The following is a 25,266-nucleotide window of genomic DNA, read 5'->3' on the forward strand; positions in this document are numbered from 1 at the left end:
CAAGACGAGGCAGCTGGTGCCCGCCCTGTTCTGTAAGTGGCTGAATGCGGGCCTACTGGAGTCAGGATCCCTTCCCTTTCTCTCTCTTGTCCGCAAATATAATAGAGATTTCTCCTCCTCCTCCCGCTTTGGAAGTCCTGGGCACTTGACAAACTGGAGAATGAAACCAGGCCCGTAGCCAAACATTTTGCGGTGAGGAGGTCTACGTGGGGGCAAGGAACCACTGCAGAACTGCCAGAACATAAGTACAGGCCACCTGATATGTCAGAGTCAATTGTTCCCTGCGGTAATCAAATAAAAATGAATTAACATTTAGGAATAAGGGTTTGGTGCTCATGTGTTTGTTATCCCAACACTCACTGGCCAGAATGTTGGAAGTGGGGAAGACGTTTACTCCTAAGTTAAGCAGTTGGGCAGAATAGAACCTGCAGGCCTCCCCCCCTATACAGCCACAAATAAAAGTGTGAAGAAAGTTGACAAAAGAGAAGCTTTCCCCTGCTCTCATAATATTACGACTCAGGGGTCACCCAGTGCAGTGAAGTTGACAGGAGAGCAGATTCAGGACAGGCAAAAGGGAATCACTTCTTCACATAGTAAAATATTGGTGCCTGGTAAAAACATTCTTGCTTAGACAAGCCTATCCAGGTGCTTAGAAAGTTGCAGGTAATTTCAGTCTCTTTTGGTATTTCAGCTTTTGTATGTTTTAAAGTATGGTTGTGAATTGTTCTTGGGTTTTCTAGTTTTATCTTTTTGCAAACCGCTTTGAGGCTTTTTTTTTTTTACTTTCAAGCAGTGTATAGATTTTATGAAATAAATCAAATAAATAACGAGTGTTTCAATGTGGAGGGTTCCCTGCCATAGGGACCCGGTGATTAGGCCAGTTTACGTGGAGGGAGATCTGCCCTAACCCAGTCCGTTTTGGGGTCCTAATTTGGCCCCCCTCGGCTGGTTTTTTCCGGCCCCTGTGGCAGTTTATTTATTGGGGTCAAATTCTTAAAAAAGCTCAACTACTTTGGTCGGCCCTCACGCATGTTCACTTCATCAAATCTGGTCCTCTTTGAAAACAGTTTGGGCACCCCTGCCTTAACCGATGTCTGCTGGCCATGACAGCTAAATGGAGCTTTCCACATTGAGAGGCTGCCGTCCTCTGTGGGGGCAGCAGCAGCAGAGGGCCATTGGATCAGGCCCTTCTTGGTTTTTGTTCGTTTTTCATTCTTCACAGTTAAATGAGTTTTACCTAGAAGCGTCTGATTGGCCAGTGAAAGGAAGCAGGAAGTTTGGGTAGATGGACCTTGGGGCTTGCCCTTCACTCTGAGATCCTTTTAAGGAGGAAATGGCAAAGAGTGAATCTGGTCTGGTTGCAGGACTTGGGGGCAGGAGGGGGAAGCTTAGAGGGCTCCCATTTTCTGTCACTGCTAAATGATATTTAATAGCAGCGGTAGTGATTAATATTATTGCAGAAGCCATTCTATTATCCGCAATGCCATCAGCGTACCGGGCATCCTACAGAGTCACAGTAACCAGAGCAAATGCTCCCTGCCCTCTATCTCGACACGGGGCCATTTTCTCAGGTGTCTTCTTACCTTTCTTGGGAGCTTACTGAAAAACTGAGAGAAAAGTGGCACCGTCTGTGCAGAGGGGCATTGGCAAGCCTGGCTTCCCTGGCCCCAGCACCCAACTGGATCTGGTCCTGGAGCCCAGTGCCTGCAAAAGTGTGTGTTCAGCTCTGGGCCTTCCCTGTTGAGCTGCCTTCCTGTTGTGCTTCTGTTCACTTCTCGCAGTCTGGATCACATGGGGAGGCGGTGGTGGGCAGGGGGGAGGGAGCTAGTCTTACCTTACTAGATGGGCATTTGAGCCCTGGTTTTGTAATGGGGGCAGCGTGTGTGTGTGTTTGGGAGGAGGGGTGTTCTTGTGGGCCGTTGAGGGGAGCCTGCATTAACCTCCCCTCTATTGTCTTGCTGCCCCAGCCGGAGTACCCGAACGAAGCCAAACAACAGGCAAGAGAGCGCAATGCATGCCGCTGAAATGCCAACTCCCTGCCCCCCCCGCCAACCCCCACCACTGTTCCCTCCTCACTTGCCTGCCCTCCAATGCTGATCTCTGGTCACTTACTGGCTGCCGCTCCTGACAATGCCGACTCCTTGGGCTGCGATTCTGGCTTCGAACGCTTTTCTCGTTGGTTTTTTAAACTTTTGTGTTCTGTGTTGAAAGCGGTTCACTGGACTCTCTTCCCTCATCAGAGCCAGGGCGCTGGGCTCTCTTGAGAAAGGAACAGGATTCAAGGGGTGCTGGGAAAGGGAAGTGGGGCGCCTGGGTGCCCTCCCTGCCCCCCACCGACCCTTGCATTGGTTCCCGGCTCATGTTACTGCATCGTCACTGTTGGGTCTTTACTTTTTTTTCGTTGTCTGACTTAATCCTTTGGTTGTTGTTCATTTTTGTTTTGTCTTTTGTTTTGTTTTCCCCACCCCACCTCGTCTTGCTCCCTGCTCTCTCCCTCCCCGTCCCCATTTCATGTTTCATGACGTCATCCCCACCCATAGACCTCCAACCCTGCTTCCTACGTGAGTAGTTTTCCTGTTGTGCTTTGGGGGGGAGGTTCGGGTGGCTATTGCTCCCTGGTGCACATGCTTGTGGGGTTCACACCCCCACACACTCTGTGGTCAGAAAAATGGAAGATGGAAGTCGCTTGGGAGTGATTCCCTTCCAAGAGGGCAGCCAGCTTTCCTCCTGCCAGGATCTAAATTTCTCAGAGCACTGCATCTGCCCACCCCCCGAAAAAAACACATTTCTAGGCCTAGAGCCTTGAGAGCTCTTTCTACACGGCTTTATCTTTTGCTGCTTCTGGGTCTAGGTAAACCCCCCATCCCAGCCCACCCCCCACCTGACCTCTTTCTTTTTCTTTCCAGGGTGAGCTGGAACGTCAACTGCTACAAGCCAACCCTATCCTGGAGGCCTTCGGCAACGCAAAAACAGTAAAAAACGACAACTCCTCACGATTCGTAAGTCGGTCTTTCCCCGCTAGTTGGTGCTTGCATGTAGAAGGTCCCATATTCAATCCTCGGAGTCTCCAGGCAGAGGGGTACGTGGGGGGGGGTGTGAAACCGGCCCCCGCCAGGGAGCAAAAATCACCCATCGGACTATGGAGTGTATGATGTGTGTGGCGACATGCCGCCTCTGTCATGGAGAACTCAGACATGGGAGAAGCTCCCCTTCCTTCTTGCAGCGTGGCACAAAGGTGTGAGGATTTTTCTGTCCTTCCGCCTTGCCTCAACCTCACTACAGATGCTTCCAAGCACTAGAGTTGCGTGAAATGTGGTAATGTCTAATGTGGCTACTGTGGCAAAGTGAGTTTTTTCAGGGTGGGGTTGCCTATACAGGTCTCTGCCAAAGGACCCTCGGTGTGCCTCTGTCTCCAGGCAGGGCTGGGAGAGACCTTTGCCAGGCGAGCTGCTGCCAGTCATTGCTGAGCTAGGTTGACCAAGGCAGCTTCTTGCATTCCTATTGTTACGGCATGACACCATGGGGTCTACCGATCTGCCTTGCCTCTATCCGGCAGCTGGTGCGAGGATTCCCTTCCCTGCAAATCCCCAAGTGCGTGGTTTGCAGGAGATTGGCACTGTGATCTCAGAGCTCCAGTCAATGTGTTGAAGTCAAATCAAAAGAACTGGCCACAGAAAATCCTGGAGTGCTGGCTGAGTAGAGTCTGAAGGTGGGAACATTTGACCTCTTTAGAACATCTTGCCTGTGTTTTAGCTCCTTCCCTGAAAGGAGTAAGTTGCCCTTTTGTCTGCTTGAATGGCGGCAATGTTAAGGCCCAGCCACCTTCTGGGGGAGAACTGAAGGGCAAGAAGCAGCACAAGGTAGCATTCATTATGTGGCCTGTTGGAAAAATAAAAAGGAACCAAAATCCCATCCAGCTCAGCATCCTGATCTTGAAAGAGCCTCTCTCCCTCCCCAGCAACGGATATTCAGAGGCTCCACCACTGCTGCCATCCAGCAACCCCCTGTTTACCTTTCCTGTACTGGTGTTCCCTGCGGACCCATCTACCCATCGTGCAGGATGCAAACCCTTTCAAGAACAGAGTTGTAGAGTTAGAAGGGACCACGAGGGTCATCAGTGTCCAACATGGGGCTGAAGGCCATGCCCCTGAGATTCAGAGCCTCATGCGCTGCCGACTGAGCCATCGTGCATCTTCCCTGAGCCATCTTAAAATGCACCTTAACCCACTCTTCAGAAAGGGCGGCTTGTGTACACAACTGTGTTTTTCACACCCCCACTTGCTTTGTTGAACTATGCCAACAAAGTCTCTCCTCCTCAGGAAGAAAAACCAGTTTCTTCCTGTCCTTGCCGAAGATCTGCTTTCAAATCCCCTTTGTTGTTGTTGGGAAATGTCACTTTTCGGTCCCTCCTTAAGAAGCTGAAATAAAGTGTTTTATCTTCCTCCTTGTTGAAAGGAGAGGAGTCGGCTCCACATCACCCAGTAATGCTAAGTTTCTTCCAGTTGGTGCAGAGGCGAGTTTCCACTCCTTCCTGCTGAAGAACGATTGATTAGCTCTGACCTCATCTGCAGTTGACTGGGAGAGGGAAGTCTGCTCTTAGCCTCTTTTAACAGCCTTCACAAACCTCGTGCCCTCCAGAGGTTTTGGGCTAGAACTCCCATCAGCCCCAGCCAGCAAGGGAATTCTAGTCCAATAGCACCAAGTGGCCCAAGGCTACTCTGTAGTTTGTCAGAATGTTTAAAAGGGCAGGGGGAGGGGGAGGAATCTAATAATTTCAGAGCGTTCTTATTTTAAAATCATGGTGCATTGAGTGATGTCCAACATTAGTCATACTCAGACTGATAGAAGTCAATGGACTCACGTTAACTTACTTCCATATATTTCAGTGGGTCTGCTCTGAGCATCACTTAGCTGAATATCACCCTTCTATCACTATTATGTTTAAGGCTAGAGAAAGCATTCTACTCTGGGTGTGATGTGCACGCATCCCCTGATTTGCACAGGGGTTGCATTCCTGGCCCCTGCGCATGTCGGCGGAACACATGTAAACCCATCCCTTTTCTGGGTTGTGGCGGCAATGTATGCGCGCATACGATTGCACGTGCATTGAACAAGCATAAAATGGTTGTTGCCTATATATTGTGTTTGCCAGGGACCTGGGTATGTAAATGAAACAATTGTCCTTTACAAAGCCGCTGAGCCCTTCTGATCTCTGTCTCAATTTCTCTTTCCCCTCCCGCTGTGTTCCCCCAGGGTAAATTTATACGGATTAATTTCGATGTAGCTGGCTACATTGTCGGAGCAAACATAGAAACATGTATCCTTGCTTGTGGAGTTCCATGGATTTGGTTCAAAAACTAGGACTCCCCTGAGTTCTGTAGGCAGGAGAGCAAAGCCTGAATTAGAATAAATATGGGATCCTGGATCCGGGGATCCCTGACAGGTTAGAGGCACCTGTGGATCCTAGACCCAGGGATTCCTGATGGTGTTCTTCAGCTTTGGGTCCCCAAATGTCGTCGGACTACAATTCCCATCTGACTAATCTGGCTGGGGATGATGGGTTTTGTAGTCAAATGACATATGGGGGAGCCAAGGTTGAAGAGGTAAGCTAGGGAGTCTCATAGCAGGGACTTCTGCTTCTTGGGGGAGTGAGGCAAGCTGGCTTTGTGGAGGGGGGGGATACGTGTTTCCAGATGCAATTGTCCTTCCTCCTTAACCCTGAGCCGCCCAGACCTGCTGGAGAAATCGCGAGCCATTCGCCAAGCCAAGGACGAGCGGACTTTCCACATCTTCTACCAGCTCCTGGTGGGCGCCGGGGAGCACGTGAAAGGTAAACGGATGCTGTGCCAGAGCAACATGAAAAAGGGGGTCCAGTCCTCCTCCTCCCACGCTTTTGGACCTCGACTTCCTAAACCAGCAAGCAATAAACCCGAGGGAGAAAGAGAAGGGCAACGCTTTAGCCTTCTTGCCTCTCTGCATAAATCTGGAAGTGGAACTGGCTGGGAAGGCAAGGATGACAGCAGTAGAAAAGCAAAGGTGGTCATTGATGACAGAGCAGCGCGTCTTACAGCACGGGGAGCTCCTGGGTGTGGGAATTGGCTGGCGGAAGTGTGGCACCCTTGCCTCAGAGATGCCTCTTTTTCATCAATGGCGCTACAGGGGAGCTGCTGTTGGAGCCCTTCAATCAGTATCGCTTTGTCTCCAACGGATACCTGCCCATCCCAGGACAGCAGGACAAGGAGATCTTCCACGAGACCATGGAGTCAATGCGAATCATGGGCTTCTCGCACGAGGAGATACATTGTGAGTCGTGTGTGTGTGTGTGTGTGTGTGTGTGTAGGGGGTCAAGAGAACAGCTGTGATCTGTCTAGCTCAGCCTTGGCCACCTTGGTTGCCCTCCAGAGATTCTGGACTCCAACTCCCATCAGCCCCCAGCCAGCACACCCAGTGGCTGATGGGAATTGTAGTCCAGAACTTGTGGAGGGCCCCAGGCTGGCCGAGGCTGAGATAGCTGATCACTATTTGCTGACTGCGTCACACCACATTCCTCTGGGGATGTTCCCAGGCAGGGCGTGATGGCGACACCCGTGACCTCCTTAAGTCGCCTTCAGCATCCAGTGGGCAGAAACTTGCTGCTTTTGAACATGAAACCTGTCATTCTGGCCCATGTGGCTGGTAGTCTCCCCAGTCGCCATCTCCTCCCATGTATGTCACCTAATCAGAAATTAATCAGAAAAAGTGACTTAAGAACCCGCATTAGGAATCAGGAAGTCTTTGCTTCAGATTGAGACTCTGCTGTGAACTTGCAGTTCTAAACTCAGCCCTCCCATACCATGCAGAGATGTAGAAAATAAACAGTGCAGGGTTGTCGCATTATCTTGTTGCATTTGGAGGACTTCGGATGCTCTCAAGGTGTTGCATGTGCTTCTGTAGCGGCTGCTGCCACGTCCCATTGGCAGTGAGCTTCACAGGTCTTTGCATTTTCCTTCAACCTGCTCCCTTAGTCTCCTTTGGTGGATGACCTTGGGTGTTTGCATCTGCTCAGAGGGGTGGAGGCGGAAGCATGCTCACACTAAAGGCCTTTCCTGCCCCCCCACCCCCCCAGGTATGCTGCGGATGGTCTCAGCCGTGCTGCAATTTGGGAACATTGTCTTCCGTAAGGAGAGGAACACAGACCAGGCCTCCATGCCCGACAACACAGGTAGTAGCGGGGGCTCACCAGCTCTGATAGGCTGCCAGCTGGATTTGCCGGGATGGGCTCTAGCGGGAGAATGCCTATTTTGCAGTCATAGCTCAGTCTGCCTTCCAGAATATATAAAGCAGTGATGGCTAACCCATGACCTTTCAGTAGCTGAGACCCCCCCCCCAGCAAATTTTTCTGCCCCACACAAGACCCCACTCATTTTGATGGCAGCAGAAAAGGGGGGGGGATTAAGGTAGACACAGCACTAGGGTGGGTAGAGAGGGTTAACCCTTTCTGCCCTGGCCTGCGTCCTGATGGAGACGGAGGTTGCCTCCTGCAGAGTCATTGGATTGAACATGGGAGTGAGGAGGGGGCAGTAGCAGATCTGAGTGGATCAGCTGAGGAGTGTGTGTGCTCACACCCGTGTTATTGCAACTTCATGGGTATGTTTCACCTTCTTAAAGTAGCTTTCCTTTGTATTTTAGTGATTGGTCGTCTGTTTGCCTGAATTTTTCACCCTGAGATTGCAGGGGCAGTTTACCCAAAAACCCCAAGCACAGTGCTGGGGAACCTGGTGCCCTCCTGATGCTGTTGGACATTTGCCATCTGCCCCAGAGGGTCTCGCGGTGAAGGGTGTTAGGAGCCCATCAACATCCGGAAGGGCCACACGTTTCCCCACCCATGACCTAAGTTAAAGAAAACATGCACAAGCAATCACGAATAAACAAAGTAAAATGCATGTGGACTAGAAACTTCTTTAAAAAATAAGGGTTGTGCAGAGAGAAGCTAAGATTATTCAGAATTGAAATTCTGCGCAATAGATCCTAGCTATCCAGGAGTGCATTTAACTATCAGCTCAAGAGGTTAGGACGAATGAGTCTTGGGTGCTCTCAGGTCTTCTCCTGTGGCTGATAGGGTGCTGTGGCAGGGAGGTGGAAGGATGGCGTAGTTGCTGTCCTTCTTTGGACTGGGCAGCAGGACTCATCCTGTTATTTCCCAGCCTGCCACTCAGTTCCGCTTCTGCCATTTAGCTGGGCTAGCAGCAACCAGGTCATTGGGTGCGTAGGCAGAGGAGTTGGGCCAGCAAAGCCTTGGGCTGACCAGATCGAGGGTGGACAGTGCGAGCCAGCAGGGGACTGAACTAACAATGGGGTTGTTACCGGCTTGTTCTGTGCCCTCTGCAGCTGCCCAGAAGCTTTGCCACCTCCTGGGCATGAACGTCACCGAGTTCACCCGCGCTATCCTTACCCCACGGATCAAAGTCGGACGGGACTATGTGCAGAAGGCGCAGACAAAAGAGCAGGTTGGTGGCAACAGCTGGGGTTCTGGGGGTGCCAGGGGGCAGGATGGGGTTGCCTGAAACATCATTGTGGAGGCGGGCAGGCAAAGGTTTGAAGTGGTGAAATGAGCCAAGCCTGGAGCCATGGCTCCCTCTGCCCCCCTTTTCCAGGCTGACTTTGCGGTGGAAGCCTTGGCAAAAGCAACCTACGAACGCCTCTTCCGTTGGCTGGTGCATCGGATCAACCGGGCCCTGGACCGCACCAAGCGCCAGGGCGCCTCCTTCATCGGTATTCTGGACATCGCGGGCTTTGAAATATTCCAGGTGAGGACCTTCCTTTTGGGCTGCATGTAAATCCATCCTTCTTATCCATTCCATTATCCTTTCCCCAAGCCCTTCCTGCTCTCACCTGTCCATTGCCTTTGACCTTCGTCCCCAGAAGAAAAAGGGAGGATGCTCCTCCTTGCTTCTCTTCTTTCTGACACGGGCTCTGTGCTGCTTGGGAGGGGGGGAGAGAGAAAGGAAGGGCTAAAGTTCAACAGGTGTACCTGTACCGACGCCACCCGATGCCCATGTGGCACTAGTTAGATTGCTGCCTCTCGCAGCAGTCTGAAGGCACAGCATTTATGCCAGGAATGAAGCCTTTTGATGGTAGTTTCATAACTGGGGTGTGTGGGGAGGAGCACATCCGGTTTGTGCGTAGGGCAGGTATAGACATGCTTGGGCCAAAAGCACCTTTAATGGTCTGGTTCTCAGCTGATTGTCTGGGCTTGCATCGCTCACACGCGTGGTATTTGATTCCCTGCATGGTTAATTGATTCCCTGCCTGGGCGAAAAGTCACCTGACAGTGAGGTTAGGTGATCTACAGGTGAGTGTTTGGTGATATACAGGAGACCATTTGGAGTCTCATGTAGAAGCAGAATTCACACATACATATACACACACACGTGTGTGTAGATAAACATATATATCTACACACACACATTAAAAATCAAGCAAATGTACTCACATAAAACCAGCACAAGAATAATGCATCAGCAACAATAAGTCAAAATCCAAAGTTTTTATTGCATTCCAGAGGGAGAGGGAGCTTGGAGGGCCCCTGTAGGAGAGGGCTTCCTCAGTTGTGATGCACCTACCGGTTTTAATGTCCTTGAGCAGAAAAGGCACAAGGAGCAGGGCCCTGTCTGGTTGTGACACATGGGGAATTTCATGGGGGAGAAGATATTGCGGGGCACCTGAAGTCAGAGGTGTTTGCTCTTCTTGCCAGGAGCTGATCTCCACCTGATTGCTTTTTTCTCTCTCTCTCTTTCCTTCCCTCTCACTGCCCTCGCCCTGCAGCTGAATTCCTTTGAACAGCTCTGCATCAACTACACCAATGAAAAGCTCCAGCAGCTCTTCAACCACACCATGTTTGTGCTGGAGCAGGAAGAGTATCAGCGAGAGGGTATTGAATGGAACTTCATTGACTTTGGCCTGGACCTCCAGCCCTGCATAGACCTCATCGAGAGGCCGGTGAGCAGCCTGGGGATGGGAGAAAGGAGATAAGAGACACACCGTGCTTATTTGGGGAAAGCCTATTCCATTTATAGGGAAGAGGCTTTCTTCTACAAGGTATTGGCCGGAGTGGGAGATTTTGATTGGCACCTCAACAATCTGACGTTTTTGCCCCAGTCTGTGAGGAGGCGCAGTGGGATCTGTGCAAAGGAGCATCACGCATACTTCCTTTTTGCTGTTTGTCTGTTTTGGCACACACAAAAAGAAAGAAATGCAATAGCTGCAAGCTTCTCCCAGCAGGCAGATGCACCGATGGAGAAGGTTGCATTCTGCAAAAAGCAAAACAAAAGAGAAAAACAACTCCATGCATGTAGAAGACTAGCACAACAGAGAGCAGTCTGGGCTAGAACATCCTCTCCCTATGATTGGCTAGTTGTTGTGTTTTACTTGCAGGGAGGTTTTTGTCCTTTAAAAAAAGCAAGCATGTAGGAACACCCACAAACACTATTTTCCCCCTCCCCCCCAACCCAGTGTGTGTTTGGCTGAGTCACCTGGGACTGTTGGCACCCCTTGGCAGTGCACTTGCACCCCGCTAATGACACAGTGTGACCTGGAGTATGTGGATTGATTTTCCTGTGAAAGCTGGTAGGCGGTTAGGAATCTCGGCTCCAGACCTTTTTATCTAGGCTGATCCTAGAACTAGTCATTTAGGGTGTAATCACCGCACCTCTTTCACTCGCATTTTGTGTTCCTCCCATGTTTTCCTACGGAGTCTTCCTGGAGCTAGTGGGGTTCGCTTACCTTGGGAAAGCTAGCTTAAGGAGGGGGGAACCCGCAGCAGTAGCCCTGTGGGTGATCCTTAGTGTTTTCCTGTCCTCTGGGAGGTGCATGGCTTTGACATGTTCATTGACATTCTTGGGGAGGAGGCATGTTGTTCTAACACCTCCTCCCTTCAGGCAGAGCTGTGTCTTGAGCACACCTTTCTGGTCAACACCATTGCCGGGTGGGTTCTCTCACTCCCTGCAAATACAGCATTTCAACAACTGTTTTGCTTTAATAAATGGCTCAAAATCATGGCACAGGGAATGGCAGTGGAAGTGTAGATGATCCTGATTTTGTTTAAGGGGGTCCAGTATATCTGAAGGAGCGTCTCCACCTCCATCGTTCTACCTGGACACTGAGGTCCAGCGCCGAGGGCCTTTTGGCGGTTCCCTCACTGCGAGAAGCCAAGTTACAGGGAACCAGGCAGAAGGCCTTCTCGGTAGTGGCACCCGCCCTGTGGAACGCCCTCCCATGAGATGTCAAAGAGAACAACAACTACCAAACTTTTAGAAGACATCTGAAGGCAGCCCTGTTTTGGAAAGCTTTTAATGTTTGATGTATTAAAGTATTTCAATATTTGGCTGGAAGCCGCCCAGAGTGGCTAGGGAAGCCCAGCCAGATGGACGGGGTATAAATAATAAATTATTATTATATTATAATATAGCATTCCAGTTCCCAGCGCCTTGTCACTTGCCTAGAACCTTATACACTTTTCCAGGCACTCAGTACAATTGACTCTTTTCCGGTCTGTTTATCCACACCCACAAACACAACTCTTCCCAGCGAAGCAACTTCAGCTTCTGCCTCGATTTCCTCCTTGGGTTCCCTTGCTTAATGGTTTTGGTTTTCCTCTGTCCCAGGCAAACCCCCCAGGGGTGCTGGCTCTGCTAGACGAAGAGTGCTGGTTCCCCAAAGCCACTGACAAGAGCTTCGTGGAAAAAGTTACGCAGGAGCAGGGAACCCACCCCAAGTTCCAGAAGCCCCGGCAGCTGCGGGACAAAGCTGACTTCTGCATCATCCATTACGCTGGAAAGGCAAGTAACCTCCACCCCACCGCTGTGCTGGGTTTCCCCCTATTTACTGGCACTCCTGGGCTCACTTGCATCTTGTGGTTCTTAGTGCTAGGAGGCGAAAGCCCAGCTGCTACGTTCTAGGTCTGCAGGTGTTGCTGGACTACAACTCCCATCATCCCTGACCATTGGCTGGAGCTGATGGGAGTTGTAGTCGGGCATCACCTGTAGGGTACCAGAATGACAAAGGCCAGTCTCATGACCTAACTGCAGTGTCTAAAGAAGGGGGCTCAGAGCTCTGTAGTGGAGCTGAGGTCCCAGGTTGCATCTCAGTTAACAGGGCTGGGACAGGCCAATTGCCTGAGGGCCTGGATAGCTGCTGGAAGTCAGACTTCGACCCCACCTGTTGGTTTCCGTTTCATTTCACAAAATTTATATACTGCTTGCTTCTAAGAAAACTTCTAAGTGGTTTGCACTTTTAAAAGCATGCATTTAAAAGATCAGTAAAATCAGTGCTTTTTTCTGGGGGGGGGTGCAGGGGTATGCACACCCCTAAACATTTTGTGAATCTTCATGCTTTTGTCCATTTACTGCATTTATTTTTCCCGATTTGAACTATAAAATGGTGATTTTTTTTTACTCAAAATGAGAGTACCCCTAAACATATTTTTTTTTTTAGAAAAAGAAGCACTGGCAAAACCATGAGTAGCTAAAATAAAAATAGAACACATGTAACTTCTTCATGGCTGGATAGGCTTGCCTAAGCAAAAATGCCTTAAACAGCTGCTGAAAAGAGCACAGCGAAGGCTCCTGTCTGACGTCAACAGGCAAGGAGTAAGTGCTGCCACACCAAAAGATTGATTTCTTACAAGCGCCAAATGAGTATTATGTGGCACTTATGATCAGTATGAGGCCCCTGACCACTTGCATCCAAATGAATGTGGCCCTTGACCCCCCCTCCCCCTAAAAAATGTTGTCCACTTCTGGAGTAGACACTATTGGGCTTAGAAATGGACTGAATGGTCCAACTTTGGGATAAGGCCTTTTATCCGTGCACATGGCTGGGTTGTGGCGCACCCATAGGTCTGATATTTCTGCTTTTTCTCGTCTTCTCTTTTCTCCTTCGCTCTCCCCCCTTTTCCTTTGAAAGGTTGACTACAAAGCAGATGAGTGGCTCATGAAGAACATGGACCCCTTGAACGACAACGTGGCTACGCTTCTCCACCAGAGTGCAGACAAGTTCACGGCAGAGCTGTGGAAAGATGGTAGGGGGCCTGGGAAGATCAAAGTTGATCCGTTCATAGGCCATCTTCTGTCACCAGTGTCCTCCGGGCAGCTTGCAGGGATTAAAACAAAAAAAGCAATACCGTTGTACCTTTGATCCTGAATGCCTTGGTACTCAGACGTTTTGCTTCCCGAACGCCGCAAACCCAGAAGTGAGTGTTCCGGTTTGCGAATATTATTTGGAACCCAAACGTCTGATGGGGCTTCTGCAGCATCCGATTGGCTGCAGGATCTTCCTGCAGCCAATCAGAAGCCGCGCTTTGGTTTACTGAACGTTTTCAAAGTTGAACGGACTTCCAGAACAGATTCTGTTTGACTTCCAAGGTATGACTGTATTGCAATAGAACAATGAAGATAGTAGGTAGCTTTAAAACAGAGAGTTAATTCAATGATTAATGAGTTACGGGGGGGGGGGGGGGAGCAGTTGCCTTCGTTGAATCTGAGTCTCCATACTTACACATATTATTAACCTGTTTACGTATTTAATTAACCTAGTGGCCTGTAGATCTTAGTAACTGTCAATATAACTTCTCAAAGCTGCTTGAAACTCTCTCTCGTTGCTGCTGGTACTAACTACTTTGCTCTTTGCTCTTTCTGTTTCCTTCTGTCCTTGACCCACCTCTCTCTTTCCCCCCTGTAATGGATTGCTTTGCGAAACCTCACCTTCCCCTTTCCCTGCCTGGCCCTGTCCTTTCTCCAGAGATCCAGAACATACAGAAGGTCTATTTCTTTGACAGCTATGCCGTGGCATCTCAGGGTCCAGCAGAAAGTATGTCCCCCCTTCCCACACATGAGCCACCAGCATGTAGGAAGGGAGGGCTATAGGCAGGTTTATGAGGGGGAAGACATGCACCCTCTTCCTCTTAATATCTGGGGTGGGGAACCAGGGGGCCCTCTAGGTGTCACCCAACTCCCATCAGCCTCAAGCCAGCGTGGCCCATGGTCAGGGATGATGGGAGTTGTAGTTCAGTAATGTTTGGAGGGGCACAGGTTCCCCACCCGTGTTTAATATTTTCTAGATCAGCTTTTTCCCCAAACTTGGGGAACTACAAACAGATGGGACTACATTTCCCATCATCCCCGGCCACAGATGCTGCTAGATAGGAGTGATGGGAGTTGTAGTACAACAGCATCTGGGGACCCAAGGTTGAGATAGGCTGGTCTAGACCATGGGCGGGGAACCTCCATTGTCAGTCTGTGACACTCACCATCCCTGACCATTGGCTAAGAGAGCTGGGGGTGTTGGGAGTTATAGTACAACAGCGTCTGGGCACCCAAGGTTGTAGAACATTGGTCTAGACCAGCCTTTCTCGACCTTAGGTCCCCAAATGGGACTACAGTTCCCATCACCCCTGACCACTGGTCCTGCTAGCTGGGGGTGATGGGAGTTGTAGTCTGAAAACAACTGGAGAACCACGTTTAGGAAACCCTTGTCTAGACTATGGATGAGGAACCTTTGGCCCTCCCAGTATTGTCGGTATCACAACTCCCATCATCCCTGGCCATTGGCCGAAGCTGGAGTCCATGAATCTGGAGGGCCAGAGGCTTCCTATCTGGGGTCCGGATAATTCAGATGTGACTTCCTTTACTCCTTTACTCCTGCGCATTGTTTTAATAAGTCCCATTCTCTTAAATAGGGCTTAGTCCCTGGCAAGTGTGCTGTGTTTTCAGGAGCGCAGCCTCAAAGCCGCTCGTGGGCTTCAGAATTAAATTGCCGTGGTTTCTTTTCACTCTCTCCGCTCTGCCCCACTTGTCCTCCGGTGCTACCTGGGCATGACGCTCCCTTTCTCTCTGCAGTATCTAAACCAACAGCAGCCCAAGAGCACCTGAGGCTTCTCCCTTCAAAGGCCCACTGAGGCAGATGGGAGCAAACAGGCCCTCAGGACTGCTGGGTAACACTCGCCTTGTTTTCTTCTGGTCTCCAACAGCAATCTAAATTGTGTGGATTAAGAAAGCGGAGGTTTGAGGAGGGGCTCATTGAAACTTGTTTCAATGTCCCTTGAGGGCTGGGCTTCCATTGTCCTTCGTCACATCCGCTCTGAAGGTTTTATGTATCACTTAAGTGGGTTGGGAAAGGCCATTGGCTCCAGGTGGCGTCCGTTCCCTCAGGGAGGGCTCAGAGGGGTTTGGGGAAGTTGCAATGGATGTTATTTGGGGTTGGGAGGGAGGGAGGAAACCCACAGATTTCTGCATTTCCCCTGGGGAGTGGGCTGGAAGTGCTGGACGTGAGCTGAGAAGCTCCTTCCCTTGTTCCACAGTGGACCGAATTGTGGGCCTGGACCAAGTGAGCGGGATGGGAGACCTTGCCTTCGGCTCCTCATACAAGACGAAGAAGGGGATGTTCCGGACGGTGGGGCAGCTGTATAAGGAGTCTCTCTCCAAGCTCATGTCAACCTTGCGCAACACCAACCCCAACTTTGTGCGCTGTATCATCCCCAACCATGAGAAAAGAGTGAGTTGCTCATGCGACGGATGCCTGTAGTGCATATGGGGAGCAGGATGAGTGTCCTGGCGTTGAAGGGAGCCCATCAGAGAATGTCGCTTCTGCTCGGATGCAGGGGAAGGCCTCCTTCTCTGTCAAAAGCAGGCCCGAGCCTTCCTCTGGGTGAAAGGGGAGACTGGTCCTCAAAGGGAGTTTCTTGGCCAAAGGGCTGTGTGGAGACCTCTTCGTTTGAGTGTCTGGAGGCGGTTGGAGGATGCCTGGCAGTCAGTGGATTGAGGCTGAATCCCGACAAGACAGATGCACTGTTTCTGGGGGAGTCAAGGGCGGGCGGGTATAGGGGACTCCCTGGTCCTGAATGGGGTAACTGTGCCCCTAAAGAACCACATGCGCAGCCTGGGGGTCATTTTGGACTCACAGCTGTCCTTGGAGGCGCAGGTCAATTCTGCGTCCAGGGCAGCTGTCTGCCAGCTTCATCTGGTATGCCAGCTAAGGCCCTACCTGCCTGCACACATTCTCGCCAGAGTGGTACATGCCCTTGTTCTGTCTGACTTTAGAAGACAACTAAAATAGGGAAGTTTTTAATATTTGATGTTTTACTGTGGTTTTATAATTTGTTGGAAGCCGCCCGGCAGTGGCTGGGGAACCCAGTCCAATGGGCGGCATATAAATAAATAACAATAATAATTAGTAGTAGTAGTAGTACACGTCTCCCATGAGGGATGATGGGGATTACACTTTCGGTAACTTTAGTCGCACCACAGGTCCTCCATCCTTGGCTTGCAGTGGCTAGAATGTTAGACAGGCCAGGGAGACCTGATTCGAATCCTTCTCTGCCATGGTAGCCTTGGGAAACTGGTCCAGTCCCACCTCGCGGGGTTGTTGGGAAGATTAATGAGGGATAGCTCCCCCACATACCACCCTGGGCTTCTTGGAGGGTGGGCAGGGTGCAACTAAGAGAACAAGCAGTATTACTCTGTTTCCTGAAGTGCCCTCTGACAGGTCCTGCTTCTTCCTGGCTCCTATTACAGGCTGGAAAACTGGAGCCACACCTCGTGTTGGACCAGCTACGCTGCAACGGAGTCCTGGAGGGAATTCGCATTTGTCGCCAGGGCTTTCCCAACCGCATCATCTTCCAGGAATTCCGGCAGAGGTACCCTGAGGACTCGAGGGAGGCCCAGCCTTAGTTAGGAGGGCAACGGGCGTGCGCCCAGAGGGGTCTGCCCCTGTTCTCAGCCACTGAGGATCGGATCCACCATGGGCCTAACCCATCCCTGGTATCTGAGGGTGTTAACGTCTAGCTCAAGTGTGTGTGGTGTCTGTGCGATTTCTAACCTCTCTGCTTTCTCCTTATCTTCTGGCAGGTATGAGATCCTGACTCCAAACGCCATTCCTAAAGGTTTCATGGATGGGAAACAGGCCTGCGAACGCATGGTACGTGGGGCTCTCCAGCCAGGGTGATGGGGCAATGTGGGCTAGAACTGGCCCAGATGCAGAAAACCAGAACGTCTTACTGACTAATCCCTCCCACCCCACCCCCAAAACCCACCTTCTGTTTCTTTTCATCCTTACAGATCAAGGCCTTGGAGCTTGACCCCAATCTCTTCCGCATCGGCCAGAGTAAGATCTTTTTCCGCGCTGGCGTCCTTGCTCACCTGGAGGAGGAGCGGGATCTGAAGATCACAGATATCATAGTCTCCTTCCAGGCAGCTGCCCGCGGATACTTGGCCCGCAAGTGAGCACTGAGCCGCTGTACTGGGGCGAATTGCCAATGGGCCACTTTAAAGCTGGATGTCGTCAGATTCTGGGGCAGGGAACCCAGAGCTGTGCAGGAGGTGGTGATGGACTCCTAACTCCCATCAGCCCCAGCCAGCATGGCCCATTGGTCAAGGGTGATGGGAGTTGTAGTCCAAAAACACCTGAGGGGGTCACAGATTTTTCCCTATCCCTGACAACAGATGAGTAGAGAGTCATAGAATTGTAGTGTTGGAAGGGACTCTCAACCCCCTAGAGAGATCTGCCAGTGAGTGTTTGGCTTCTGTGCGCCTCAAGTGAAGCTGTCATGGCTGCCACTACACACACTCACTGCAACCAAGCAGAGGCCGTAACCTGTTCTGTCAGCTGTAGTACAGCCAGTTAGGCTTCTTTCAAGCCTGATTGTACCAGTGGGGAGAAGTGGGGGAAAGGGAAAGGAATGTGTGGGCACCAGGGAAGCAGATGCGCGTGTCATCCCAGGGTTGTAGGTTCAAGCCTGGATGAATGATTCCTGCATTGCGGGGGGGGGGGGTGGACAAGATGACCCTCGTGGCCCCTTCCAACTCTACAAGTGTCTGATTCTGTATTCTGCCCATGGGGTCCATGTTGGCAGCCTCTGGCTTAGTACGCTTGGGAAGCCAGAACTTCTGGCATTCTCTGGAGAGGGGGTTTCACTTCATCCGCCGCCAGTGATTGGGTGGAAGCTCTGTGACTGGCCATGCCCCCTTCTCAGGAATCTTTTGTGACGGGACCCATGACGCTTCCTCAGAACTCCCCATTGGGCACACAGAGCCCCTGGGCTAGGAGATTGCTCTCCACCTGGCTCCCTGACCGCCCTCGGCAGGCCTTCCTCCTTTTGTCTCCTCTGGAGTAAGAAACCTGTATGAACCAAGCCAGTTGCAAACACAACTTCACTGGTGGGCTTTGCATGGAGGGTGGAGGGGAGGGTAAGGAAATATACAGTCACAGAAGGCTCCAGCATTGCAGGGGGTTGGGCTGGATGGGAGTCCCAGCTCTACGTTTCTATGATACTGCAGGTACCTAACCGTGCTTTTCTGACTGTGTACGCTTCCCTCTCCTCCCAGAGCCTTCATGAAAAAGCAGCAGCAGATGAGCGCCCTCAAGGTCATGCAGCGTAACTGCGCCGCCTACCTCAAGTTGCGCCACTGGCAGTGGTGGCGCCTTTTCACCAAGGTGGGTCAGGCGGTGATGCTAAGGACAGGGGTGTCTTATAGGACATCAGGCATGGTTTGGGGAAGAGCAGCCTCACGGGCCAACTTGAGACCTGTCCCAAGTCTCATTAGCCCATGGCGGGCGGAGGTTCTTCCTTCTCACCCCCACCCCAACCTCCCACTTTGGCTCTCTCAACATCTTCCCCTCCTTTTCTTCCTCCTCTCCTTTTCCCCAGGTGAAGCCCCTGTTACAGGTGACCCGTCAGGACGAGGTGATGCAGGCAAAGGCAGTGGAGCTGCAAAAGGTGCAGGAGAAACACGTGAAAACCCAAATGGACTTGAAGGAACTGGAGAATAAATACCAGCAGGTGAGCAGGGAGAGTGGGAGGAGCCAGGAGTCCCCAGCCGTTAAGCCCCACCTCCTCTCCTGACATCTGCAGCGGAAGCCCCGCCCCTTCTCTTTCATCCATTCACTTGGACTCTCCCTGCATTGCCCTCCATATTGGCATTCCTGCCTGCCTTCTCCGTGTCCTGAAACAGATTTTATAATAGGTCCACCTGAACTCCTTTTTCTCTTGGGTCACAGTCGAACCATAAGCAACTCTTATGACACATTAACAATCATGGCTCCCCCCCCCCAAAAAAAAAGAATCATGGGAACTGTAGCTTGGCCCTCCCAGCAACCTTAGCAAACTACAGTTCCCGGGATTCCACAACTGTGGTGTAAGAGTGCATTAGTTGTGTGACCTTTCATTTGCAAGGACTGCGTCCTCCTGTAAAATTCACACTGGCTGTACATTCCGCATCAAGCTTCTAGTCTTCACTGCTTAAATGCCGGGATTGGGAGGAAAACCTTCCTTAACTAAGGGGGTTTGCCGTACCCTAACATCCTGAGCTAGGCTTCAGGGGGATCTGATGCCTGTCCCTCCCTCCTTGATCCCGTTTCCATTGCTAGCTCTCAGAGGAGAAGGCCATCCTGGCCGAACAGCTGCAGGCAGAGACGGAGCTGTTTGCCGAAGCCGAGGAGATGCGGGCGCGGCTGGCAGCCCGGAAGCAGGAGCTGGAGGACATCCTGCACGAGCTGGAGTCGCGGGTGGAAGAGGAGGAGGAGCGTTGCCAACAGCTGCAGGGGGACAAGAAGAAGATGCAACAGCACATCCAGGTGAGTCGGGAAGAGAGGACCGTCCTCCACCACCAGGAGGAGCAAAGGAGGAGGGCAGCTGCCGCCCACTCCCTTGCGGGAAGACGGCGAAATTGATCCGTGCATCTATACATTAGTTGTGGTAGATGGAACGAAGGAAGAGTTTTGCTTCATCTGCTACCGTTTGTGCAGAAATCGGCCTTTCTCAGGCCGAGTTTCTAAGGGCATTCACAGAGAGAGAGAAGGTTGGTTGCTACCAGGTTAGTTGTGACACTGAGGCCTTCTCAGTGGTGGTGCCTCAGTTGTGGAATTCCACTCCTACAAAGGCCTACCTGCCCACCCCCCAAATCCCTTTAAAAAGATAAATTTCTTCAGCTCAGCTTTAAAAATAGGTCCTGGTTTTGTTTTGAAATACAGTCAAACCTTGGTTGTCGAACGTAATCCGTTCCGGGAGACCGTTCAACTTCCTAAACGTTTGACAACCGAGGCGCGGCTTCCGATTAGTTTCAAGAGCTTCTTGCACTCAAGTGGAAGCCGTGTCAGACATTCGGGTTCCGAAAAACGTTTGAAAACCAGAGCATTTACTTCCGGGTTTTCGGCGTTTGGGAGCCGAAACGTATAACGGAAGTTTTCGAGAACCGAGGTTTGACTGTAAACGCTTTTGTTTATGGCATCTGCAGAGCCCTGAGGGTGACTTGCACGGTCATCCTTGCATCAGTTCTGTGCTGCAGGGTAGACTTGGGGGTGAGCGACTGCCCTGAGGTCGCCCAGCGAACTTTGTAGGTGAGCAGGGATTTGAACCTGTATCTCCCTGGTCCCAGTCCAGCCGCTACGCTGCACTTGAATATTCTGCTAACCCTGCTGCTTTGTTGAGGCAGTTCCAGGGCTTGAAATAACCGCTCCGCTTCTTTTATATGGCCCGGGACATTTCTTTACGTATACCCATTGTCCCCTGCTCTCCCTCCTCCCTCGTAGGACATCGAAGAGCAGCTGGAGGAGGAGGAGGCTGCCCGGCAGAAGCTGCAGCTGGAGAAAGTGAGCACGGAAGCCAAGATGAAGAAGATGGAGGAAGACCTGCTGGTGCTCGAAGACCAAAACTCAAAACTGCACAAAGTGAGTTGGGGACCCTTCCTACTGCAGCCTCCCCACCTCTGGCACAAAGCAGAAAAGACGGGCGTGGGGGGCGTTTTTTTTGGTGGTGTTCTTTGGCCTGTCTGCCTGCCTTGTGTTTTGTGGCCCATCCTTGCTCTGGTGGGCAACCTTTTGGTTGCTTCTCTTCTCTTTATATATATAAAATTTTATTAGTTTTTTAACATATCATTTTCAACAGTAATTAAACATACTTTTACATCTTATTCATTTTTTTTGACTTCTATCAGTCCTGTCTGAAAATTTTCCAGTCTAATCTCTTAGTATGCATTTCTTATTTTCCCTATTGCATTGCAATCTCATAATCAGTATCTCTATCTTTTTCTACTTTGTAACACTTCGTATATTTCTCCTTACAAAACTTCTTGTAGTCCTACTAGCGTGGTTGCTTCTCTTCTCAAGCGCTTCAGCAAGTTACATTTTATATATATATACATTTATATATATATTAAAAAGCAGAGGAGGAACCTCAGCCTGCTGCTGCTTTGTGAGGAGCAGACTGCCCTCGGTGGGGGGGGGGGGGGATTTAAACTATTAACCTCCACAGTTGCAGAGGTGGAGAGATAGAGGTGAAGGGCTGTTTGGGGGCCCTAGAGACACTTCCAAGCTGCTGCTGGTTTTTTGGGGGGAGTGTTTAACTCACATACCAGCCAGTTCAGGCAGCGCAACTACAAGCTGGATTGGAGCTCTTGCTCAACAAGCATTGTCCCCCCCCAATAAAAGATCAGATGTTTTACAGTAAGGAAAGTTAACAGGGGAATGCAGGATCACCTCTGCTTTGGCATCACATTGTCTGACCTTTCTGCAAATGAATCGGGGTGGGTGCTCAATAAAGCAGCTTGTCTGGAAGTGAGGCAGACGGGTAATGGAAAAGTCGGGACTCTAGGAGCCTGGACTCCTGGGTTTCCTGGAAGTGTTAGGCATGTTTGGGTCCTAACCCCCACCCACCCTGTGTCTTTTTACATCCACCGCCTTCACCAGGAGAGGAAGCTGATGGAGGAGCGTCTCTCTGAGTTCACCTCCCATATGGCAGAGGAGGAGGAGAAGGTGAAGAGCCTCTCCAAACTGCGCAACAAATACGAAGCCGTCATCGCCGACATGGAAGGTGCGTCTGGGAACAGGGGAGTACACAGAGGTGGGGGGGCAGCCTAGATTTCTTCCCTGGGCACTTCAGACCCCAGGAATCGCATTCCTTTGGTGTGGCAATTGAAACCTGGCATAAAACTGGCCTCTTTGTGGAAGTGCTTCTTTGGGGAGGTGTCCGTCCCACCCCCAACTGGCAGCCTCTTGGCTAAAATCCGTGCGCAGAGAATGAGCTGCGCAGGGTGTTGGTGGGGTCACAGCTTGCTAGGCGAGCACATGCTTCTCCTGCAGAGAGTCCCAGGTTTGCTCCTTGGCATCTCAAAAGGAAGAGGACTGGGGAAAGGGAGTCCTGGAGATCCTGTTGGTGCAGGCCAGGGTTTCCCCAAACTTGGGTCTCCAGCTGTTTTTGGACTTCAACTCCCATCATCCTTAGCTATCAGGACCGGTGGTCAAATTTGGGAAACCCTGGTGTAGACCAAGACCGGGCTTAGCCGATAACATAACAATAGCCCTCCTGGATCAGGCCAATGGCCCATCTAGTCTAGCATCCTGTTCCCCCAGTGGCCAGGCAGGTGTCCCTACTGGAAGCTCCAAAGCAGCTCCTGAACGCAGCTCCCACGCTCTCCACTTGCGTTTCCCAGTAACTGGCACCCAGAGGCTAAATTATACTGCCTCTGACAGCGGAGATGGAACATTAGGGACCAATTCTGGGCTCTGGTTAGGGATGGGGAACATGTGGCCTTTCCAGGCAATGCTAGACTACAACTCCCAACATCCTTGGCCATTGGCCACACAGGCTGTGGCTGATGGGAGCTGGGGTCCAGCTGCATCTGGAGGGCCGCACATTCCCCACCAGCGATGAGCAGCCTGCTTCGCGTGCTTTTGCGATGGGGGCGTCCTGTTTCCTTGCTTGACCTTTCCCCATTCTCCCCTCCCTTCACCCTTCTAGATCGGCTAAAGAAGGAGGAAAAGGGGCGCCAGGAGCTGGAGAAGCTGAAGCGCAAGCTGGACGGGGAGGCAGGGGACCTGCAGGAGCAGGTGGTGGAGCTGCAGCAGCAGCTGGAGGAGCTCCGGCAAGCGCTGGCAAGGAAGGAAGCCGAGCTACAGGCAGCGCTGGCCAGGTAAGTGTGCCGGGCCGGAGGCTCCTGCCTGTTTGGCAGTGGAGGCTGATTCAACAGGACACTGTCCAGCCAGCCTCACTCTCCCTTCTGCTGGTAAGCTAGGCTGGCTGCAAGTAGCTTCAAGGTGGAACTCCTCCTTCCCATTCATTGGGATTCTTTTTGAGGGTATCCAAGAATCAACAAGGGAAGCAGAAGTGCGCAAGAGGGACGTATCAGCTGAAGCGCCCTGCCCTGCAGCCCTAAACAGATGGTGGTTACGGCTTCCTCATAGGGAATCCCTTAGAGCAGGGAATAGGCAGATATGGGGATCTGCTGGAAGATCTCAGGGTGGCTTTGCAGCAGATCTCATCAAGGATGCCTGGCTCTTGGTCGCCCAACGAGTAGCAACGACTTTTCCTTCCCAATTAGGCTTCTGAAACGAAGGAAAGCTTTGGTGGAAACTATGAATGGACTTTTTTGTGTGTGGAAGGACTTTGATCTCCACTCTGGTACTTGGGACACATTCCTGGGCAGCTGAGATGCACTCAGAGGGGCACTTGTCTTTTAATTCTAAGCACATGCCTGCCCCTTTTAAAACCCACTGTTTTGCGCTTTGCTCCAGCTAGTGGACCTTGAGGGTTCTAGGGTGGAACAAAGCAGATCTCCTGACTTAGGGCAACTGACCACGATCCTTAACCTATGACTCCCAAGCATGGCTTAATAAGAAGCATCCTTAAATTTCTGAAGTATGGGTACAACCTTGGGTTAGATTCAGGGGAACACAATTGCTCCTCTGTGCCTCTTTGGCATCCTGCAAAGATCTTCCTCTCTTCCCCCTTTGGGTGCCTGCTGCCTGCCACTAGCTTTCCTCCTCCTCGCCCTCCTCCCCGCTGCCCCCCCTTCCCTCCGGCCCACCCTCAGCCTGGCCCTCTCGCCCCTCTGACCTTTCCCGCCCGCCTTGCAGGGTGGAGGAGGAGTCTGCGCAGAAGAACGCCGTGCTGAAGTCCCTTCGCGAGCTGCAGGCGCAGCTGGCCGAGCTGCAGGAGGACATGGAGTCTGAGAAGGCGGCCCGAGCCAAGGCCGAGAAGCAGCGGCGGGACCTGGGCGAAGAGCTGGAGGCCCTGAAGACGGAGCTCGAGGACACCTTGGACTCAACGGCCGCGCAGCAGGAGCTACGGTAAGGGCCTGGTGGCAGCCGGCACACCTGCCTGGACCCGGAGGTGGCCGCTCCTGGGGATAAGTACTGTATTTTTCGCTCCATAGGACGCACCGGACCATAGGACGCACCTTGTTTTAGAGGGGGAGAACAAGAAGAAAAAATCTCCCCCTCTCTGCTCAGCGCCCCTTCAGCGAAGCGGCAGGAGAAACAGAGCCCCTTCCATTTCTCCTCCCGCTTGGCTGAAGGGGTGCTGTGCACCTCTCCCTCTCTGCTGAAGCCAGGAGAGTCTTGCTCTCCTGGTTTCAGCGAAAGGAACCTGAAGGGGTTCGCACCGACCCTTCGCGCTCTCCAGGCTTCAGCGAAAGCAAAGCGAAGCCTCCGGAGCGTGGAGGAAGCGCTCCCTCTGCACTTTGGAGGCTTCGCGTTGCTCTTGCTGAAGCCAAGGAGCCTGCATTCGCTCCATAGGACGCACACACATTTCCCCTTAATTTTTGGAGGTGAAAAAGTGCGTCCTATAGAGCGAAAAATACGGTAAGCTGACAGGAGGCAGAGATGGCCATTGACTTGAATGGTTTTGAAGGAGAGGGTTGGACAGACCCATGGAGAACAAGGCTATCCAGTGATTGCTAGCCATAAGGACTGGGTTCTGCTCCACAGCCAGAGGCAGTAATGTGCCTGAAGGCCAGTTCCTGGAAACCCCAGCAGGGGAGAGTGGGCTCTTGTGCTCAGGTCTTGCTTGTGGGATCTGGCCGGCCACTGTGAGAAAAGGATGCTCAGCTAGATGAGCTTCTGACCTTGATCCAGCAAGGCTCTTATATTCTCCCCATCGCCCGCCTCACCCTGATCCCCTCCTTTCCCTTCCCCTGGCAGGTCAAAGAGGGAGCAAGAAGTAACTGAGCTGAAGAAGACCATTGAGGACGAGGTCAAGGTGCATGAAGCCCAGGTGCTGGAGATGCGCCAGCGGCACACGTCTGCCCTGGAGGAGCTGTCGGAGCAGCTGGAACAGTCACGCCGGGTACGGGGCTGGGGGGACGTTGACGGGATGTTTCTGGGGGATTACAGAAAGGCGAGAGGGAGCTGGTAAGAGTGGAGATACGGAGAATCTGTGGGGCCTTCTTGGACTGCAGCAGCTCCCATCATCCATTGGCCATGTCGGCTGGTGATGGAGTTGGAGCCCGACAAGGTGTAGAG

General features: G+C 51.7%; 1 protein-coding gene across 7 annotated transcripts in view; it reads left to right on the forward strand.

Annotated features, from left to right (window-relative positions):
• The window catches only part of LOC310829362 (uncharacterized protein), a 62,081-nt gene that overhangs the window by 18,437 nt on the left and 18,378 nt on the right, over positions 1-25,266 (forward strand). For 2 of the 7 annotated variants that reach the window (XM_083707696.1, XM_083707695.1), the window contains 23 exons: positions 1,968-1,997; positions 2,907-2,999; positions 5,254-5,317; positions 5,732-5,830; positions 6,160-6,303; positions 7,106-7,201; positions 8,368-8,486; positions 8,634-8,786; positions 9,805-9,978; positions 11,643-11,816; positions 12,943-13,057; positions 15,335-15,528; positions 16,548-16,669; positions 16,881-16,950; positions 17,091-17,251; positions 18,357-18,465; positions 18,680-18,811; positions 19,399-19,605; positions 20,560-20,697; positions 21,715-21,838; positions 22,766-22,937; positions 23,881-24,093; positions 24,946-25,090. In XM_083707696.1, the coding sequence (XP_083563822.1) occupies positions 1,968-1,997; positions 2,907-2,999; positions 5,254-5,317; positions 5,732-5,830; positions 6,160-6,303; positions 7,106-7,201; positions 8,368-8,486; positions 8,634-8,786; positions 9,805-9,978; positions 11,643-11,816; positions 12,943-13,057; positions 15,335-15,528; positions 16,548-16,669; positions 16,881-16,950; positions 17,091-17,251; positions 18,357-18,465; positions 18,680-18,811; positions 19,399-19,605; positions 20,560-20,697; positions 21,715-21,838; positions 22,766-22,937; positions 23,881-24,093; positions 24,946-25,090 (3,048 nt within the window). Of the gene's footprint in view, positions 1-1,967; positions 1,998-2,540; positions 2,562-2,906; positions 3,000-5,253; positions 5,318-5,731; positions 5,831-6,159; positions 6,304-7,105; positions 7,202-8,367; positions 8,487-8,633; positions 8,787-9,804; positions 9,979-11,642; positions 11,817-12,942; positions 13,058-13,776; positions 13,846-15,334; positions 15,529-16,547; positions 16,670-16,880; positions 16,951-17,090; positions 17,252-18,356; positions 18,466-18,679; positions 18,812-19,398; positions 19,606-20,559; positions 20,698-21,714; positions 21,839-22,765; positions 22,938-23,880; positions 24,094-24,945; positions 25,091-25,266 lie in introns of all 7 variants that reach the window. The other 5 variants (XM_083707697.1, XM_083707698.1, XM_083707699.1 and 2 more) reach the window with 3 other exon arrangements.

Source organism: Podarcis gaigeae, assembly GCF_964106915.1.
Source record: "Podarcis gaigeae genome assembly, chromosome: 13".
Lineage (NCBI taxonomy): Eukaryota > Metazoa > Chordata > Lepidosauria > Squamata > Lacertidae > Podarcis > Podarcis gaigeae.